Source organism: Phaseolus vulgaris, chromosome 3, assembly GCF_051622355.1.
Source record: "Phaseolus vulgaris cultivar YP4 chromosome 3, ASM5162235v1, whole genome shotgun sequence".
NCBI classification, from domain to species: domain Eukaryota; kingdom Viridiplantae; phylum Streptophyta; class Magnoliopsida; order Fabales; family Fabaceae; genus Phaseolus; species Phaseolus vulgaris.
The window spans coordinates 35,390,665-35,409,396 of NC_143500.1; the positions used below are offsets into that span (position 1 = coordinate 35,390,665).

The 18,732-nt window shown below is 30.8% G+C and overlaps 2 protein-coding genes across 5 annotated transcripts; both read left to right on the top strand.

The window, feature by feature from the left end:
• The first annotated feature begins 5,363 nt into the window (after nucleotides 1–5,363).
• Nucleotides 5,364–11,522, top strand: LOC137807221 (putative uncharacterized protein YDL057W). 2 transcript variants are annotated; one of them, XM_068607727.2, is made up of 8 exons: nucleotides 5,364–5,470; nucleotides 5,609–5,681; nucleotides 5,779–5,897; nucleotides 5,982–6,064; nucleotides 7,067–7,188; nucleotides 7,808–7,969; nucleotides 10,858–10,951; nucleotides 11,226–11,522. In XM_068607727.2, the coding sequence occupies exons 2-8, from the start codon at nucleotides 5,666–5,668 to the stop codon at nucleotides 11,425–11,427; spliced, it is 798 nt and encodes a 265-aa protein (XP_068463828.1). In that variant the 5' UTR covers nucleotides 5,364–5,470; nucleotides 5,609–5,665; the 3' UTR covers nucleotides 11,428–11,522. The 2 variants fall into 2 exon arrangements, with proteins under 2 accessions (XP_068463828.1, XP_068463827.1); XM_068607726.2 differs by lacking the exon at nucleotides 5,364–5,470 and having other exon boundaries at nucleotides 5,484–5,681.
• A 1,409-nt stretch (nucleotides 11,523–12,931) lies between these two features.
• LOC137807222 (putative uncharacterized protein YDL057W) lies at nucleotides 12,932–18,282 on the top strand. 3 transcript variants are annotated; one of them, XM_068607728.2, is made up of 7 exons: nucleotides 12,932–13,320; nucleotides 14,546–14,661; nucleotides 14,811–14,893; nucleotides 15,594–15,715; nucleotides 15,970–16,131; nucleotides 16,612–16,705; nucleotides 17,607–18,282. In XM_068607728.2, the coding sequence occupies exons 1-7, from the start codon at nucleotides 13,161–13,163 to the stop codon at nucleotides 17,806–17,808; spliced, it is 939 nt and encodes a 312-aa protein (XP_068463829.1). In that variant the 5' UTR covers nucleotides 12,932–13,160; the 3' UTR covers nucleotides 17,809–18,282. The 3 variants fall into 3 exon arrangements, with proteins under 3 accessions (XP_068463829.1, XP_090156849.1, XP_090156848.1); XM_090300723.1 differs by having other exon boundaries at nucleotides 13,148–13,394; nucleotides 14,422–14,661; XM_090300722.1 differs by having other exon boundaries at nucleotides 13,148–13,394.
• Nucleotides 18,283–18,732: the final 450 nt, after the last annotated feature.

The following is an 18,732-nucleotide window of genomic DNA, read 5'->3' on the forward strand; positions in this document are numbered from 1 at the left end:
CAACTACAATTTCTTTCTTTCTAACCCCATCTGTTTATTTTCGAAATTTTTAGCTTAAAATCATCTCTCGGACTAGACCAAAACTTATATATTAACAAAAACGATATATATGTAGACTATACCTATTCATAAAGAATTCTAAGAACAAAGTAGATAGAAGCCTATTATACTAATGAAATGGTTCTTTATGAATAAATTTTACATTAGTCAACTTATCAGAACATACATTCCCTTCACAAAAAATATGAGTAACTCTAAACCTGATTTTTCAATAGTAATTAAGACAATAAAATATTTTTAGATTATCATAAAATAAAATAATTTAATATTTTAGAAATACATTTTTCTATTTTATAAAAAAGTAATAATTAAACATTGAAGTAATAAATAAAATAATTTAATTTAATATTTTATTAATATATATATATATGTTTTTATATTATAATAAAATAAATAAAAATATTAATGTAAAATTTATTTTAACTCTAATTTATATTTTAAATGTATAAAAAACTTTATTCTACTACATCAATTATATTTACTATTAATTTCTCACTCTCATCTGATTTTCTATTTTTTTTTTCTCTTCCATTTCCCTCTTATTTGAACAAAGCATGAATACTATTGAAATTTGGTCAACTCCAAAATGAGTTTTTCCTCGGAGCATTTAGAAAGTTCTAAGTCAACCTAGCCATGCTGCTATCACCCTTTGTTTATGAGTTTGTACATATGCTATTTCAAAAAGACTAGTCAAATGAACTTTTAGTAAAATTATGAAAGATAAAAGGATACGCCTTAAATGCTTATGAATTTTTCATGTCATGAGAATGTTGTTATAAAAAAAAAACATTAAAATATGGTATTTTACCCTGTTTACTCAATTTTTAATCAAATGTTCGGCCATTTAAACTTAAATGTGACAAATATAATAAATAAATAAGATTAAATTATATAATTTTTAAATTTATAACGTTTTATTTATTATATTTTATAAACTTGTCTTTTCCATTTAGATTTCATTTACAGAACATTTATTTTGGTAAAATATTTTTTGAATTATAAATTGTATTTTAAAACTAATTTTAAGCTAATCAATTTTGTTACTTAACTTGAAAATTGAGATGATGTGATTTTAAAAATATAATATAAGACTTGGTAAAAATATCTTGTATTTTATACATTTTTTTCAAACACTTGCGTTTTCGGTGTATTAAAACAAGAGTGTGAATTAATTAAAAATAATAATTAGATTTTGTAAATATTTAGATTGTGTGTAATATATATGTTTTATATAGGGTTTTTACTTTCTACACCCCGTTTTCTTTTCCCCTCCACAATTGGGTGGAATGACCGGATTATCCTGCGCACTGTTACCGTCACTTTTGCAGCATCAAAACATCAAAAGAAAATGTGAACAATGTAGTTAGAAAAAGAGTAACAGAAATCTCATTTCAGGAGTTCATTCCGGATGTGTTCCAAAAAGCTTCTTCTAGAAAATTTATTTTGGAAAATGCATTACAGATGTATTTTATGCTTTTTGAAAATTTTGTTTCAAAAATCTTGTTCCATAATGTATTTCATGTGTTTAGAACTTTTATTCCAAAAATCTTCAAAAAATATGTTCTGTAATATATTTCATTAATTCTGGAAAGTGTGTTTAAAACAAATAATTTAGAGTCATTTTCAAAATTACAGGGGTGCAGGTTAAAAAAATAAGGGTTGAAGAAAGTAAAAACTTTTATCACCATATGAAAGTTCTTTGAGTGACTAAAGAAACTTTAACATTACACAATAAGTTTTGTTATCATATTAGGATTATTATTATACTTATTAGTATGATTATTAATATTAATATTATTAATAATATTCATATATTTAATATAATTTATATTATTATTTATTAATATTATTATTAATTATTATAATAATATTATTAATGTTATTAATATTATTGTTCTTGCCAATAATTCTGGGTCAGATCTTAGAGGTGGTATCCGAGTCAATCCTTCACGACTACAACTTTGAAATACTTGAAGATCACAATGATATGATTTGAAATGCTTGAAGATCATAGTGATATGAGGAGAGTTATGTCTTTTGACAAGACTCCGACGATCAAGTCAGTGAGAATATTAAAATATTAGTATAGTATGTATTGCATGGAATAATACTTGTCTTTGTTCAGGGTCTCATGGCCCTTTTATAGCACTGGTAGATCCTTCTTTAAGAATTTGTAACAGCATAATAAACTATTAGTATATTCCCCTTTATTTAGGAATAATGACGTATAGAATATAGTTTTTGGTTACATTTTTGCTAAATTTGTAAGGACCGAGAAAAATAGTCTTTGAGTATAAGTAATACAATTAAAAAATAGCACATGAATATTTATTATTAAAGTTAAAAGAGTATATAAATAGAAATTCATTTATTCAGGTTTCATTTTAAAAGAATCATCATTTCTTTAAAAGCTCATTTTTCATTTCCTCTGCCTTCTCTCTAAGATTCTGTTATCCTCACTCATTAGTTTGACAATTGGAGATCGCCATCAGACTCTTGACAGTGAATACTACAAGACTTCCCGATCAAAATCTTTAATAGAGTAAGTTCATTTTTGCTATTCTCTTTTGAGTTAAATTTTAAACTTGTCAGGTTTGTCTCAACATAGGCTTTGTGTGAGACTCTTTTAACTTTAGGATTAATCTTTGTTAGCTCAAGATCATGGTGATATAGTTAGATCTTTTTATCAGAACTTTGTGGTGCAGGTTAAGCTACCCTTGAGCTTTTGGTAGGTTTGGAGCTCTTAGCGAACATATGCTCAAGTTCAGGTAAGGGAAATTAGTTTAAATTTTCAATACAACCCTAGGCTAGAAGATTTGGATGTGGGGGTGACGTGGTCACCAAATCCAAATTTTGTTTGCATGATTGATTGTTTATGAGTAATGCAAAATATTGTTTGAAATAAAATGTGAATATGTTGATTTTGATATGGATGATTTATGGTAGATGCTTCTGTTTGAATCTGAAAAATTGGTTGATTTGTATAGTTGATATATTGTACGTTACTTTTGAAGAGAAACGAGTTATGTAAATTATTTTTATTTGACTATGAATGATGAAATTAGGCATAATTATGCAGTTTTCTCTGCAAATCTCGCTCAGGCGAGCTAATTCTCGCTCAAGTGAGAATAGAATTGAAAGATGGGGTGCTCTCGGGTCCATTCTCGCTCAAATGAGAAGGAATCTCGCTCAGGCGAGACCTGTGATGAAATTATGTGTTCTCTCGGGTTCAATCTCACTCAAGCAAGAGAATTTTCGCTTGAGCAAGACCCATTCTCGTCCAAGCGAGTAAGTTTTCGCTTAAGCTAGACTTTGTAAAAAAGAACTTAAAATTTTTATTTTTGCTTTTGAAACCTAGTTTCTTGTTGCTTATTATGTTTAAGTGAAAATTCTAAATTTTATTTAAAAATATGATTAAAGGAACTTAGTTATGTGTTTAAGTGAAATTTGAGATATATTTGGATTGTTTAAAAAGTTTAAAATATGTTGTGATTGAATGGTGTATTGATGTGTTAAATGAAGTGTGCAATGATGTGAAAGTGTGATAAAAACATAGTATTTTTAGGAAAAAAAATATCGTGTTGAGATTGTTATTAGGACATATTGATCTGTTAGGTCCTGTTAATGAGACAATCATGTAAGACCTGAAAACATGAAAATAGTCCCCCCCCCCCCCCCCCCCCTTCATTTTTCACCCCACACTTTCTCTCTTAATTTTCTCTCCATGTTTGGATAACTTGCTCTAGGTTCTTAAATTTTGATGTGGTTCCCCTGTTTAAGGTAGATTTTCCATCAGAATAAGGAATTTCAGGTAGGAAAACCAACTTTAATTTTCAATAGTACCATAAGCTAGAAGATCTGAATATGGAGGAGACGTGGTCCCAAGTTTCAATTTCTCTTGCAGGGATGTTATTTGATAAAATTGTTTGATTTTATGTTGTGTGAACAAATATAAATATTAAATTTTGATAATTTGGAAGTTAAATATTTTTTTTAATGTTGGAAAAGTTCTTGAATGTTATGAATTTTTCAATGTTACGTGATTGAATGATATGTATTATATATGAATGATGAAAATTGTATGAAATTGATGTCATACATTTGGGATAATGTATGAGTTGTTGTTTGATGGTACATTAAGTATGAAAAGCCTATGTTTAACGGAGATCATATAACTTCACTGATGATCTAAGTCATATAGACTAAGATATCAAGTGGTGAGAAGCTTATGAGAGAGTTCATACACACAGTGTCCTGCTGTAGACACTCAGTATTGGATGTTTGAACTTACCCTGATCCTTGATGTATGGAATAAATGTTAGTCTTTGGTAGGGGCATACTTAATGAGTCTTCCGGAAGACGATGAATTCATGTGTAGTTAGTGTGATTGAAATGAAATCAAAGTAATATGGATTGAAATGAAATTCAATGATTGTCACTGAGAATGACGGTACTATGTACACAAACACTCGCTAGGATAGACTATAAATGACTCTGATACCATATTATAAAGTAGACTTTAAGCCTAACTCAACCCCATGAGTCAACCCCATAAAACCAGCTCATGGGGTGAGATTTGCACCCACTTATATACAACGAAATATTCTGATGTGAGATCTCCAACAAATATTGCAATAGATAAAACATAATATAAAACAATCTCTCTATCTTTTATCTTCACAATAATATGATAATAATAATTATATATTTTATCTTAATTACCTTTTTTGGTTGGCCAACATCTAGGCCAACCTCGTGACCCACCCTTTGGGTCCAATAGCCAAAGTCCGGAACCCTCGAGCACTCTTGTCTAGTACATTTACCATGTTAAATATTTTAAAAATTTTAAAAATTTAAAATTTTTATTTAAATAAAACTTTAAATATTTTATCTCACAATCATAAATATGTTTGAATTTTTTTACATAATTTTTGTTTTTTCTAAAATAAATTCTTATATAGTACGAAAAATAATAATAATCAATTATTCTTATTTAAATTAAAAATAATTATAATCCATAATAAATCAATTATATTATTTCCTTTAACATTTTTTAAGTAAATGAATAATTTTATAATGTTATAAATAACTCGTATTTTTAAAAAAATAATTATTTAATAGTACTAAAAATAATTTATAATATTTTAATTAATTATAAAAAATAATTTATATTTCATTATTTAAATATTTAATAAAATAAAAATAAATTTAAAAATTTTCATTTTAAAAAAAATTAAAAATTCATTCATAACTAAACTTTAATATATTTTTCCCGCAAATCTGGACATCCCAAATCTTTTTAACCTCACTTTCTTCACATATTATTCCTAATTCTTTTCCTTAAATTCTGACACATTCAGCAGCCGGAGAGTGAAGACGAGAAACAGACAAGGAGCGAGTGAGGAAATAGGTAAATGTATCGTGTTCAAATGAAATGCCCGTGCATGTCATTGGTCACTCACTCCCAATGGAAACCTTTTTGCAAAATGCTTCTTCACTTTTCTTCAATTCATCACTTTCTACAACGCCTAAAATCTCCCATTACCAGGTTCGCTTTTCCATCCCTTGTAATCACAAATCAACGAGGAAAACCTTCATCTTGAGCATGGCACCCACCCCAGGTGATATTTGCTCTACTTTTCATTGCAAAATTGAATCTTTAAAGAAGTGCAGAGAAAGAAAACTGATGCAGTTGATGTGTTAACTACCCTTTTTTAGCTGTTGAGCAACACAGAGTGACAATACCCAACAAGCACGGTGAGAAACTAGTCGGCATATTACATGAATCTGGAAGCAGGGAGATTGTAATCTTGTGCCACGGTTTTCGCTCTTCGAAAGTTAGCTTCGTTCATATTTTAAACTTTTACATGTTAACCCGTTTTACCCGATAAGTTTCATCGCTCTAGTTTCCTAATGTTCAGGAAGCCAATGTAATAGTGAATCTTGCTGCTTCTTTGGAAAATGCCAGATTGAGTTCTTTCCGCTTTGACTTTTCTGGAAATGGGTAAGTCCAAAAGTAGTACCATACAAAGGCATAAATCCTAAAGATTCAAGTTACTTGTTACTGTATTAGCCTTATGAGCATTGCTGTGTTAAAAAAAGAAGTGACCTTGTTAAGGTTTGGATTGCTTGAAGGATATGTGTGTTAAACTTATCAATATTTGAAAGCTTTAAACTTGGTTTCCAATTGTAAAAAAAAGAATGAATTAGATTAGATGAATAATAGGTAAGGGTAATTACTGCAACATTTTATGAGCTGGAGATTGGAACAGCATAAGTTGGTATATCTAGATGATATAATTCAAGGCAATACAACCATTAGAATCATCTTGGGGCGCTTGAGTAATGTAAAGACAGTCTTAGGACCTGTTTTAACAAACTTCTGCGCGAGGATTTCCGAAAGAGAAAAACAAGAAACAATGAAACTAGTTTCTTGTTAAAATTAACTTATGTTCAAGTTAAAAAACAAAAATATAGAGAAACTATATGAGAAAGATTTTATGAATTTGTTTATCCATAAATTAATTTTAACTTGTAGAGAAGTTTATTTCATTACAAGTCCTTAGTAATAATAGCTCCGAAGACACCAGTGAACCAAGCTTCTTAACAACAGTAAACTTGGGGATTTCTAATATAATATGGGATTTGAATTTTCCAATGAAGAGGCTTGTCAGTAAAGTGATTGCTATCTTCACTGCCTGTTGGATTAATGTGTGGAGTCCCACATTAAGTTGGATGAGTAGGATGAGATACTTAAGCCTCCACCTGATTGATTAGTTTTTTTGGGTTGAGCTAACAATTAAACAATCTTCAATTCAATACTTTTTAAGCATATATGTCCCTGACACTTTGGCCTCATCACATGGAATGATAGGTTGAAAACTCGATGGTAGTTACTCTCTCGATTTACTGTGCTACGTGAACTGTAATTTCTGCCATCTGGTCTTTATCATAGTCTTGCTTCATTCTATGTTTCCTTTAATTTATTGTTGGATTTTCCTTCTAGGGAAAGTGATGGCTCCTTTCAGTATGGTTACTATCGGAGGGAGGCTGAAGATTTACGTGCTGTAATTCAACATTTTCATGAATCAAACCGTGGAGTTAGTGCCATTGTCGGGCACAGTAAAGGTATTTTAAATTATTTTCCTCGATCCCATCTTGCAAGTATCTCTACCAACAAGAAAAGGTCATGAAAGATAAGTCAGATAACATTTAGGTTGTAAGGACTGATAATTGATAATGTTATGACATTGTTCTTGTCATTTAATTTCCTACTGCCTTGGCTGTAAAGATAGCAAACATGAATGATGCCGCATGAAGATACTTCTGTTATTTCTGGCATAGAACCAGGATCAGCTCACTGTTACTTGGTACTTAATAACTGGCTAGTCTTCTATTATGAGCTAAGGCAGCATATTAAAATGTAATTTCTGAGCTGCTTGCCAAAAACCTGCTACAGAGGAAATTGAGAAGTATCTTTTATTTAAATATGGTGTTTGTGAATTAGGATTATAGAACTATAGGTATCGTGGGTTATATAGTTCTTAAACTATATATATTATATGAATAGGTAAAATTGATGAAAATTCCTTGACTTCTACTCTTTATTGACGGTCATTTTTTTTCCTTTGTACTCAGTGAAACTTAACTTATTAGTGCAGCTTTGCCTCATACATCTTCCCAAATTGCTTCTCTGAAATTGCATGCTAATTGGACTATAATTAGTCATTGATGTTTCTTGATGCAGGAGGTGACGTGGTGCTTCTTTATGCTTCAAAATATCATGACATTAAAACAGTTGTCAACCTATCTGGACGCTATGATCTGAAGGCTGGAATTGAGGAGCGCCTTGGAAAAGATCACTTAGAAAGAATTAAGAAGGATGGTTTCATTGATGTGGAGAGATCAGGTAACTTGTAATTTAAGGACACTAGTTTCAGTGATATAGTGTCAGACTTTAGAGCATGTCGTAAGAGATAGTTTGAACGATCTGAGTGACTATCAATTACTTGTTTTTCCATTTTGAAGTTATGCTGCAAGTGTACTTGCTGAAATTAGCAAGCCTGGGACTAGGGTTTATCAGGCTTTTTCCATACTCTAATAATTTGGATTTGGTAGTTGTAACGCTCCTAAATATACACATCTATACTAGTCGTGTAGATATTTAAACTCAAAACACTATACACATGAAGTCTTTATACATTATCTTGGAACTTTAAGCTCTCAAAATACATATATAAAGTTGTAACATTCTAGGAATATAATAAACCATACTCCTAGCTCTGCTTGGAATCATTTCCCTAACTATAAGAACATTTGTTTTTGTGCAAAGTACGATGATACCAGTAGCACAATACACAACACCAAGGTGAGCTAATTTTTTGAACATTCACATTTCTCATGATATCATATCATATATATATATATATGTGTGTCCATATATATATATAATATATATGTATATATCTATATATGTATGTATGTATGCATGTATCATCCACATCATCACAACAATTTCAATCCCGAGAACAACTTAATCACATATATCTTATTCTGGAGAACCATAAAAGCAACAAATTACACCTGATTCACAATTTAAGAATGCATAAATCCTTAATTGTATTCCCTATGATATTAGGGTAGTTTCTCACATTTGACACTTTCCTAAAAACTTGTAATATTGTTAATTCAACCTTAGTCCTATGTTAGGGTGGTTCCGCACCCCTATTATACAAAGTCTGGTGCAAGAACTTTCATTAGCTTCTCACCACTGTGGTGCTTGAGCAACAATATTTGGTGTATGTTGCCAAAAAAAACTTGGTGTATTCAATGATTACCACCACTTGATCGTCGCTCAAGCGAGATAGGTAGAATACCCAACACATAAGAAATTTTATGATAGATACAACAACCCAACTTAAGCAATCCTAACACATCCTCACACAATTCAATCATCAAAATACACCTATATTGCATCCAAAACTTCCAATAAGCTAACTCAAACTAAAATTGACTAATCCAAACTCCAATTCAATTCAACATAAGTATACACCAATCAAACCATTACTCATATTTTTACAATTCAAAGAAAAGCCTCCAATCAACAACATTATCACATTTTAACACAGCTAAATCAAATTAATGAATCGATGTAGGTTATTAGCTCCCTTTTCGTGGAGGTAGCTAGCCTTGCAAGAAAAACAACTTAAAAAATCGAAAAGTTTTCAAAGAAATCTTGTAGAATGATGCAATTCTAGTTTCAATTGCATGCTCCTAGTAGGTTCTTCAAGTTTTTTTGGATTTGATTTTCTTGAATGGAGAAGGAGATTCATCGGAGTACATGAAGAAGGTGCAGTTTATGACATTGTGAGAGATGAAAATTTGAGTTAGAATTCCTAAAGTGAGGTTAGGCAACACTTAGGAGGAGTCTAGAATGTGTCTTGCAAGAAGACTACTCTAGAGAGAGCTCAAAAACAAGAAGCACCAAAATTTTTGGCAGCTTAACAATTCTTATTCCAAGCTGAAAATTACATAGGCAAACACTCTTATTTATAGTTCTTTAGAATTAGATAGTGACATGTGGCACTAGTAACTTGTTGAGCTAGCTTCATAATCCTCTCCATTCATACAGTGACATGTGACAAGGATAGCTTGCAGCCCGAGCTGCAAAATACTCCCCAATAAGAAATGGACAAGTGGCAAAGTGACTTGGTGAACAAGGCAAAAGTGGCACCTTATGTGGCTCCTCCATGTGGTGCCTTATGCTTATGTTTCTCTCTCTTGGAGTCTTGCAAGCTTCTTATGTGGACGTCCATTATGACTTTTGATGCAAGGCCCAAGGCCCAATACCCAAATGCTATGCTTAGGCTCTTCTAGAAGTTGTTCTCACCTCTTCTAAACTTCTACTTCCACACACCGAATACATCTTTCCAAATCTGAATTCATCATCCATTGAAGTTCCATTTCCACTCAGTCCATAAAAAACGCAAAACTACAAAGCAAAGCAAGATGCAAGGTCAAATTGCATCATAGAATCTCCAAAGTTTCAACCTGTACAATCAACATCTTCACTTTGTTCAAATTATTATTACAATCGTATTCCTCAGTTGATTCTAATAGATGGAGTATGAATTTCCATCGACTCAAGAGAAGGACTCAAGAAAAGGAGGAAGGGATAGGACCAATGGTAGGGAAACTAAGAACTTACCTTCATAAAAAGATTTTGATCGGTTTATCTGGAGTTGCTCACTGCTGCTTCCTTAGTGATGTAATATAATTGTGGTAAAGATGGATGATTAACAAAGAATCTTAGAGAGAAGGTAAACTATTTAAGAATTTAGAAAGATGAAATTTAGAATAAGTGAAGAATGAATTGTTTTGAATTTATTTACAAACATATTTTGATAGACACCTTCATTCTCCATTAACTTTTAAAATCATATCTCTGAACCTAAATAAACTGGGTCTTATTGTATTATTCTATCCTATAAGCACAAAGTTCGTGCTGCAGTACTTCTTTTTTGTTGCATTTCATTCTCTTAAATTGATAATGAAACAAACCAAAAAAGAATCAGGGAAAAGGAAAGATAAAGGACAAAAATGAAAAATATGGGCAATAATTATCAACAACTGTTTTTAATACTTGGACTAATGAAGATTGATTGGCAGCCTGACAGCCATCATAGGTAATCTGACCGATGGCATGGAATTTTCTGTTTTAGTTTGCTTAACACAGACACAATAAATATTGAGTTATTTTAATTAATGACTATTTGGGGTTGGGTACTACTGCTGCAGGGAATTTTGAGTACCGTGTGACTTTGGAAAGTTTGATGGATCGCTTAGATACAAATATGCATGAAGCTTGTCTTCAGATTGATGAAGAATGCAGGTGAGGAAATTTTTTTGTCTGGTCCCTTTTGATTGACTCTTTTGCATCTTTTTGATGGTAAAATATGTATGTAGAAATTAAGGAGTTTATATAAAGAAAATATAATTGGGAAGCAATAAAACATAAGAAAATTCTGATGGCATTAAATTTAAGAACATATGATTCAAAACTCGAAAGTGCACAGAGTAATTATTTGGAGTAGATGGGGTTTATACTAAGCTATGAGTTTTCCATGGGCAGAAGTGCTAATCTAAAGTCATATAATGTATTACAGGGTCCTAACTGTTCATGGTTCTTCAGACAAAGTTGTCCCTGCTGAAGATGCATCTAAATTTGCCAAGATTATACCAAACCACAAGCTACATATAATAGAAAAAGCTAATCATTCATTCACTGATCATCAAGATGAATTATCCTCTGTTGTTGTGAACTTCATAAAGGAAACCTTGCACAAGGATAGGGGTACTGCTAACTAGGTTTTTTTTTTTTTTTTGCTTGGAACTTCTTAGTTGTTGTCACCTGTTTGTGCTTTTTTTTTAAAAAAAATAATGAAAGTTTTTTTTCTTCTGAAGTTAGTTGCTAAATTGGTGTGAGGTTGTGATCTGCAGCCTTTTTCCTCCTATCTATCCTAGAATTTGGATTTGGACTTAATTTAATCTCAAAATCAGCTCATGGTATGGAAATTATCCTTTATATAAATTGTTTTATAATTTTAGTCAAAGTGTGGTTTTCAATATCTTCTCCCTATCGAGGATTTCGATATCTGCGGATGGTTGAAATACGCCTTAATTAATTTAATAACAGCTATTAGAATGGGTTTTTGATATATTAGAAATTGAGTTTTTAACTTAATTTAACATTATGTAAGAGTTGCTCTTTTTTATACACATTATTTTGGTTATTAGCAAATGTGTAGCTTTTAATATATTATACTGTTAAATGTTAACTATGTTATAATGTGTTCCAAATCTTAAACCATTGTATGGAAATAATTGAAATAGATTGTTTTTTTTATGTGAAATTAATTTAATTTGAGATTTTAATTCATCAATTCATTGGAAGTAGTTATAGTAGGTATCATTCTGCAATTAAAACAATTTAAAAAGAAAACTAATAATTTTTGAAAAAATAATAATCATTTCACATTTAAAATGATTCATTTCAATTATTTTCTTAATATAAGTATTTGAAAGGTTAAAGTTTAAATAAGGAATGAAAACTAATTTTGTGTTATAATATAGAGAAAAAAAAAACATATTTAATCTATTATATATTATATTTACATTAAAAGTTGCACATTTTAAATGAGGTATGTAAGATTAGATATTTGGGAATATTTTTACTGTGATAATTGATTCAGTAACAATACAGATTCTAATCCTATCTTAAAATATGAGGTTTAATTCAATGCAAACGTTGACTCAAGATAGAAACTTACTTGGACTTGCATATAGTTAATGAGATTTTTTACGAAAAAGAACAATTGACATGGTTGTTTACTGTTAGTTGTTTTACACCCTTTGATGATAAAAATGAATCTAAAATCCTTATTACGTGTCACAGATGTAAAGGGCAGTTTAACTAAAATTAGATTTTGAATTGGTTTTTGTAGTAATAAAAAAATCCAATCATCGCCACCTATTACTATTATTATTCCTAACGGAAACATAAGCATGCCACTCTATATCATTTTTTAATTTTATTATAATATATATTCTTTTTTATTATAAATTTGTACTATAATATTCTAATCTATATATAAAAATATAATATACGTAAAGAAGATGGAAGAACTAAAATAAAATCAGTAAAAATTAATTTAAATTTAGTAAATGAATAGTATTTTTCAAAATTAATCAAAACATAGAGAAATTAATTGTTATTTCTTTAAAAACAAAATTGAGAAATAATTGTGTGGACAGAAAAACGATCACGAGTAAAATCCTTGTTATATATTGTGTAGATTATTATTTTTTGTATGTTTCAAAAGAAAATTTGGCTGGACGAAAGTATGTATTCATGTTTTATTGGATAAATATTAAATAAAATTATAAAATAAAATCATTTCAGGGAAATCACGTGTTGGCTTTGCAACACAGTTTTCGTCGAATTCGTACAACGTTTATTCGTAAATTCCAGTATAATATAATATATTTTTCACTCATTATTTTAAAGTAACTTGGATCATTCTAATTCATGATCACATCATATGATTACTGTCTGCACGGGTCCTGTCGTAAATTTGTCTCCTCAGTTTTTTGAATTCAGGAAGCTTTCACAGCTAATCTTTTCTGGTATTTCTCGCAAGCCGATTCGCATTTCAAGAAAAACCCTGAGCTTGAAGATGGCCCAATCTTCCCAAAACCCTTGTGAGTTCATTTTCTGGTGTTTGACACTTGATATGAGAATCGATGACTTGAGTGACTCTGCCCACAATCATTAGGTAGCAAAGGCTTCACCTTTAAGTACTCGAAACAGCTTCCATGTGGTTTATTTTGAAGCTACTGATTTAATCCATTGTTACAACAATCCAGAAATGGTTTGTGGGGTAGCAAAAATTTGACTTATTAGCACCATCTTGAACTAAATGTTGGCTGAGTGCTTTTACGTTGTTTACATGTTCTGTATATTTGTTTGGCACTGAGATCGTGCGTTTGTTTGCATGTTACCTGGAATTACAATGTAAATTTACTTGTTAAGCTAACAGTTTTTAATGGGTTCCATAATTTTATGTTCAAAGTTTTTTGGGTTGTCTTCCTCTTCAAATGCTATTTTGTTTACATATTTTACAAGAAAACACAATTTATGTATCTTAGTTGTGGATTGATGGAACAACAACACTCTGCATGCTTACACAAATTGATGAGCTACCGAACCCCATCTGATTCTTCATTTTCTTCCTAGTCCTACCAATTAGATAGTGTTACCAAATCTAGCTTAAAATCAAGCTTCTAATTCAACCCTTTTCCTTTTGTGTCAAAATTTGCTTGTACATCTTCCTCAGTTTCAGACGTGTTGAAGAATGTTTCTTAATTTTTCTCATAATGCTTACCATATGTATAAATCAAATTGATTTTATGTTCATTGTCAAGGGCCTTCGCCCTTTAACTGTACCACACCCAGGGTTCACCTCATCGTAGAGGTCTGCTGTCCTTGGAAACAGGATTTCATACATTCCATGATTTATAATTTTTTGCTATGCCAATCAAAATATCATGCAAAGAAAGTATCCGAAGTGGTTAAGTATGTGTTAGAGCATCTGTTAACTTTAGCCTTTTAATTTCTCTGTTTCTGTTTTTATTTGTAGAGATTTGTTTTCCTGTAACTAGTTTCTATTTATTTCTAGTAATTAAGTTAGCAAGATTATTTCATGTAAATACTAGGTCGAGAGTAATTAGTCACTTAGAATATTTGTAATCAGCCTCTATTACAGATTTGTGAAAAACATTAATCTTTTTCTCATATTTCAGGTGTATGGTATGGTGATACTTAGTATTTGAAATAAAGAATGACAATGATTAATCTAAGTTGCGTGTTGAGTATTCGATCAATTACAAAGAATTTGATTTCCCACTTTTGAGTTACTTTTTTCAGCTCGGCAGCAGAAAGTCATAATAACTAAAAAGAATGACAATAAACTAGTAGGCATTCTTCATGAATCTGGAACTGAAGAGATTGTCATCCTATGCCATGGTCTTGGATCCACCAAGGTTAATTTCCCCTTTTAATAAATTATGAGCTCACTTTTTATTATTATGTAAATGCTATTAAAAATTAATATGACATCTCATTTCATTATCCATACACATTATCTTGATTCAATTATTTTCATTGTTTAATTAAATTTGTCTATCTCCAGGAAGATGATGTCATGACAAATCTTGCTGCTGCTCTAGAGAATGCTGGAGTCAGTTCTTTTCGCTTTGACTTCACTGGAAATGGGTAGATATCTTGTATTACAGGACAAATTGTGAACCTATTTGTTTTTTGCATTCAAAATATGCAATCAACCCTTCACTTTTTGTTGTGAATATCAACGTTACTAGATTCAAAACTATTCTAAAAGTGCGAAGCTAAAAATCTTCAGAGATTCTGCACTGCAAAATGTTCAAAGATTTTATTTATTTTATGCAGTTGTTGGCATACATTAGTAACAATTGTGAAGCATATGATTTTCACTTTAAGGAAACAGATGCTGGATATTTATATATTCACATATGCATTAGTATAGTCTATTATGCAAACGCCGCAAACGCCACTTAACGTTATGTTAATTGTGACTTAGTTATTTTACTTATTCTTGGAATATAAATTTCTCAACTATCAAGATACATTAAATGATCTGTTTTACCAAAAAATAACACATTAGAGGTCATTGATAATAGATATTTAACATTTTATGCAAAAACATGAGTAAAAACAGCAGTTTCTCGTTACAAGGGAATGCAGACACATACTTTATACTTTTTCTAGCTTTCAACAAAGTAATTATTTCCTTAGACAATAGAAAAGTTAAAACCATTTCGTAATGAATCAGCACTAGCTTCTCCACCATGTTCTATGAAACTTCCTCTACCTATTCCTGATCACTAGTATTGTTAGCCATTTCATTTTTTATCTAGCTGTTGAGTTTTCCTTCTAGGGAAAGTGAAGGTTCATTTGAATTTGGTCACTATTGGAGGGAGGTTGATGATCTACATGACGTCATTCAACACTTTCATAGAGCAAACCGTATAGTTACTGCAATTATTGGACACAGTAAAGGTTTGTTATTTACATTCTTACTCGCAAATATAATTTTACTGATGATCAAAGACTTAAATTTCAATCATGTGTTTAATCCATACTCTGAATATAAAACTTTTATTTTTAATCTACTGAGTTAGCCAGTGGAAGTACTAAAATGGAACTGTAGTAATTTTTATCTCATCTGTCAGCCTGTGAACAGTCTTAATGATAAAACTCAATAAATGTAAAGAGAGTTTATGTGAAATTTTATTACTTGTATCCTGATGCAGGAGGTGGCGTGGTGCTTCTTTATGCGTCTAAGTATCACGACATCAAAACAGTTGTCAACCTCTCTGGACGCTATGATCTGAAGGCTGGAATTGAAGAACGCCTTGGAAAAGATTATTTGGAAAGAATTAGGAAGGATGGTTTCATTGATGTGATGCGGTCAGGTAACCTTTCATTTAATCACACAAAATTTACATGCCTCTTACAGCACGTTGTATTGTAAGAGGTAGTTTGAACAAATTCAGTTTCCATTAATTACTTGTTTCCCTACTTTGAATTTATTAAACGTATTTGCTAAAACCAGTAAGCCCAAAACCACTGCTTTTTTGCTTTTGCTATACATTTTATACCAAAATTGGAACTGGGGAATATTCTGTCTTTCATTTTAAGCACTTAGTTCTTGCTGCAATACTTTTATTTTGCCACAGTTCATTCTCTTAAATGTCTGATAACAAAAGAAACCCCAAAAAGCAAAAGAAAAGGGAAACTTGAAAAATTTAGGCAATAATTACACTTGAAAATTTGTTGGCTGCCATCATACGAAATCAGCACATCACATGACATTCTCTGTTTCTATTTGTCTAACACAGGCACACACTTTTTTACATTATTTTACTGCCATTTGAGAACATCTCCCATTGCAGGAAGTTTTGATTACCGTGTGACTTTGGAAAGTTTGATGGATCGCTTAGATACAAACATGCATGAAGCATGCCTTCAGATTGATAAAGACTGCAGGTGAGGACAATTTTTGTCTGATCTCTTTTGCGTCACCCTTTTCATCCTTTTGTTTATGAAGAATGTGTGTTGAGTTTACAGAGTTTCTGTAAAAAAGAAGTTAAAACCAATGATAATTTTTTAAAGAATGTGATTTTTCTCTTTTTAATTGAAAATCATGTAGAACTTGTAGAACTATTTGAACCGTTCTTTTTAACCTAGTGGTTGTATTTATGTGCTTTTATTTATCACAATAACCAAGAGTTCTTATCTTGTGTAAGGGTTATATAAGGGGCGTATAAAGTCATTTTCATATGAAGTTGAGAAGATCAAATCTTAGTCGTACCTTCAAGTTTTTTACTTATATGAGTAGGTTTTCTACTTTACAATTGTTGGGAAGTATGTAATAAAGTGTAGACTCATTTCAAGACTAACCGTATCATGTGATCTTCGATTCTTTGTATTTATTGTTTTTTGTCTTTATAACTTGGCTCCATTATGCTGTTTTAACACATTAATTTCATCAAATGTCCCTTGTTTTCCCTTCTCTAAACTTTGATTTTACGAGAGGTGTCCCTAATTATTTCACAACTGCTGAAAATTATGAAATTAGAGAAGGAAATTTACAAGATTGAATATATACTCTTGATATTTTAAATAGAATTGTTTAATTTCAGTTTTGATTTACTTCCTAGTCAATTACGGGAAACCATTGCAGTTTACAAATTTATGAATTCTTTAGTATTTAATTTAGGAGTTCTTATTTAAAAGTGCTTAGAGTAGTTATTTTGAGCAAAGGGAGTTTATTACTGGTGAGAGATGATGAGTAGGGTGGTCTTGTGAACAATAATCTGAATAAAGCTACAAAACCATCACATGCATCCATATAATTGCTAATCTGAAATCACATAATGGATGACAGGGTCCTCACAGTTCATGGTTCTTCGGACCCAGTTATCCCCGTTGAAGATGCATCTGAGTTTGCCAAGATTGTATCAAACCATAAGCTACATATCATAGAGGGAGCTGATCATTCATACACTAATCATCAAGATGAATTGGCCTCTGTTGTTGTGAACTGCATAAAGGAAACCTTGCTCCAGGATAGGGGTACATCTAACTAGGATGTGTAATTGTGGTTGAACTTGCAGTTTTGAGCCAACTGAAATTGCTTAAGGTGACAACATTTCTGCTATGGATGAACCTGCCTATGATGTTCTACAACATGCTTGAGTTCTTCTAGTTTTTGCTTATTAAATTAGCGAATATTGCATCATGGTGAAAATAATGGGAGAGAAATATCTGCTACTGTTATTTGTCTCTGATCAGATGTACAAAAGTCATTTTGACATTATAAATTATGACAATGCAATATGCAAACAGTTATGTCATGGTAGCATATTGTAGCCTTAGTGGGGGTTAGTCCAACATTTGAAGGGTTTGGAGACAACTCATGGCATAATTACGGGTGGCAAAGTGAGTCACTTCGGGGTGGGTGAATTTTTTGAACCTAGCGTGTATTAGTTCGACTTGTCTAACCCGCTGGTCTACCCTCCTTAATTTTTGGTACTTTTAATATCATGTTTTTGAAATCAAAATCGGTGGTTGTCAATATTTTAAATAGAATTTTATTTATATTAATTTTTTTTATATATCATTTGATTTATTTGAGTATTGTTAATATTTATTTTATTTTGATAGGTATTAAACTTTCTTTGATTAAAATATTAAAACTTGATTGAATTTTATTGTTCTTTCTTACATTTTTATTAATGACTAAAACAAAGTATATAGGTCCAAAAAAAAAACTTAAATTTTTTTGAAAAGTGGTGGACTAGCTTTTTTTTTATAAAAATGCTTTCATGTTAGTATCATTATACAACTTGACATCTCAGGCTGACACTTCAAGTAACAACAATTATCTGTTATCACATGAAACAAGTATTATTAAAAAAAAAATACAAAAATATGGACCAATAATAAGTCGGATCAAAATTGATTGATTTGATATTAATGACTAAAACAAAGTATATAGGTCCAAAAAAAAA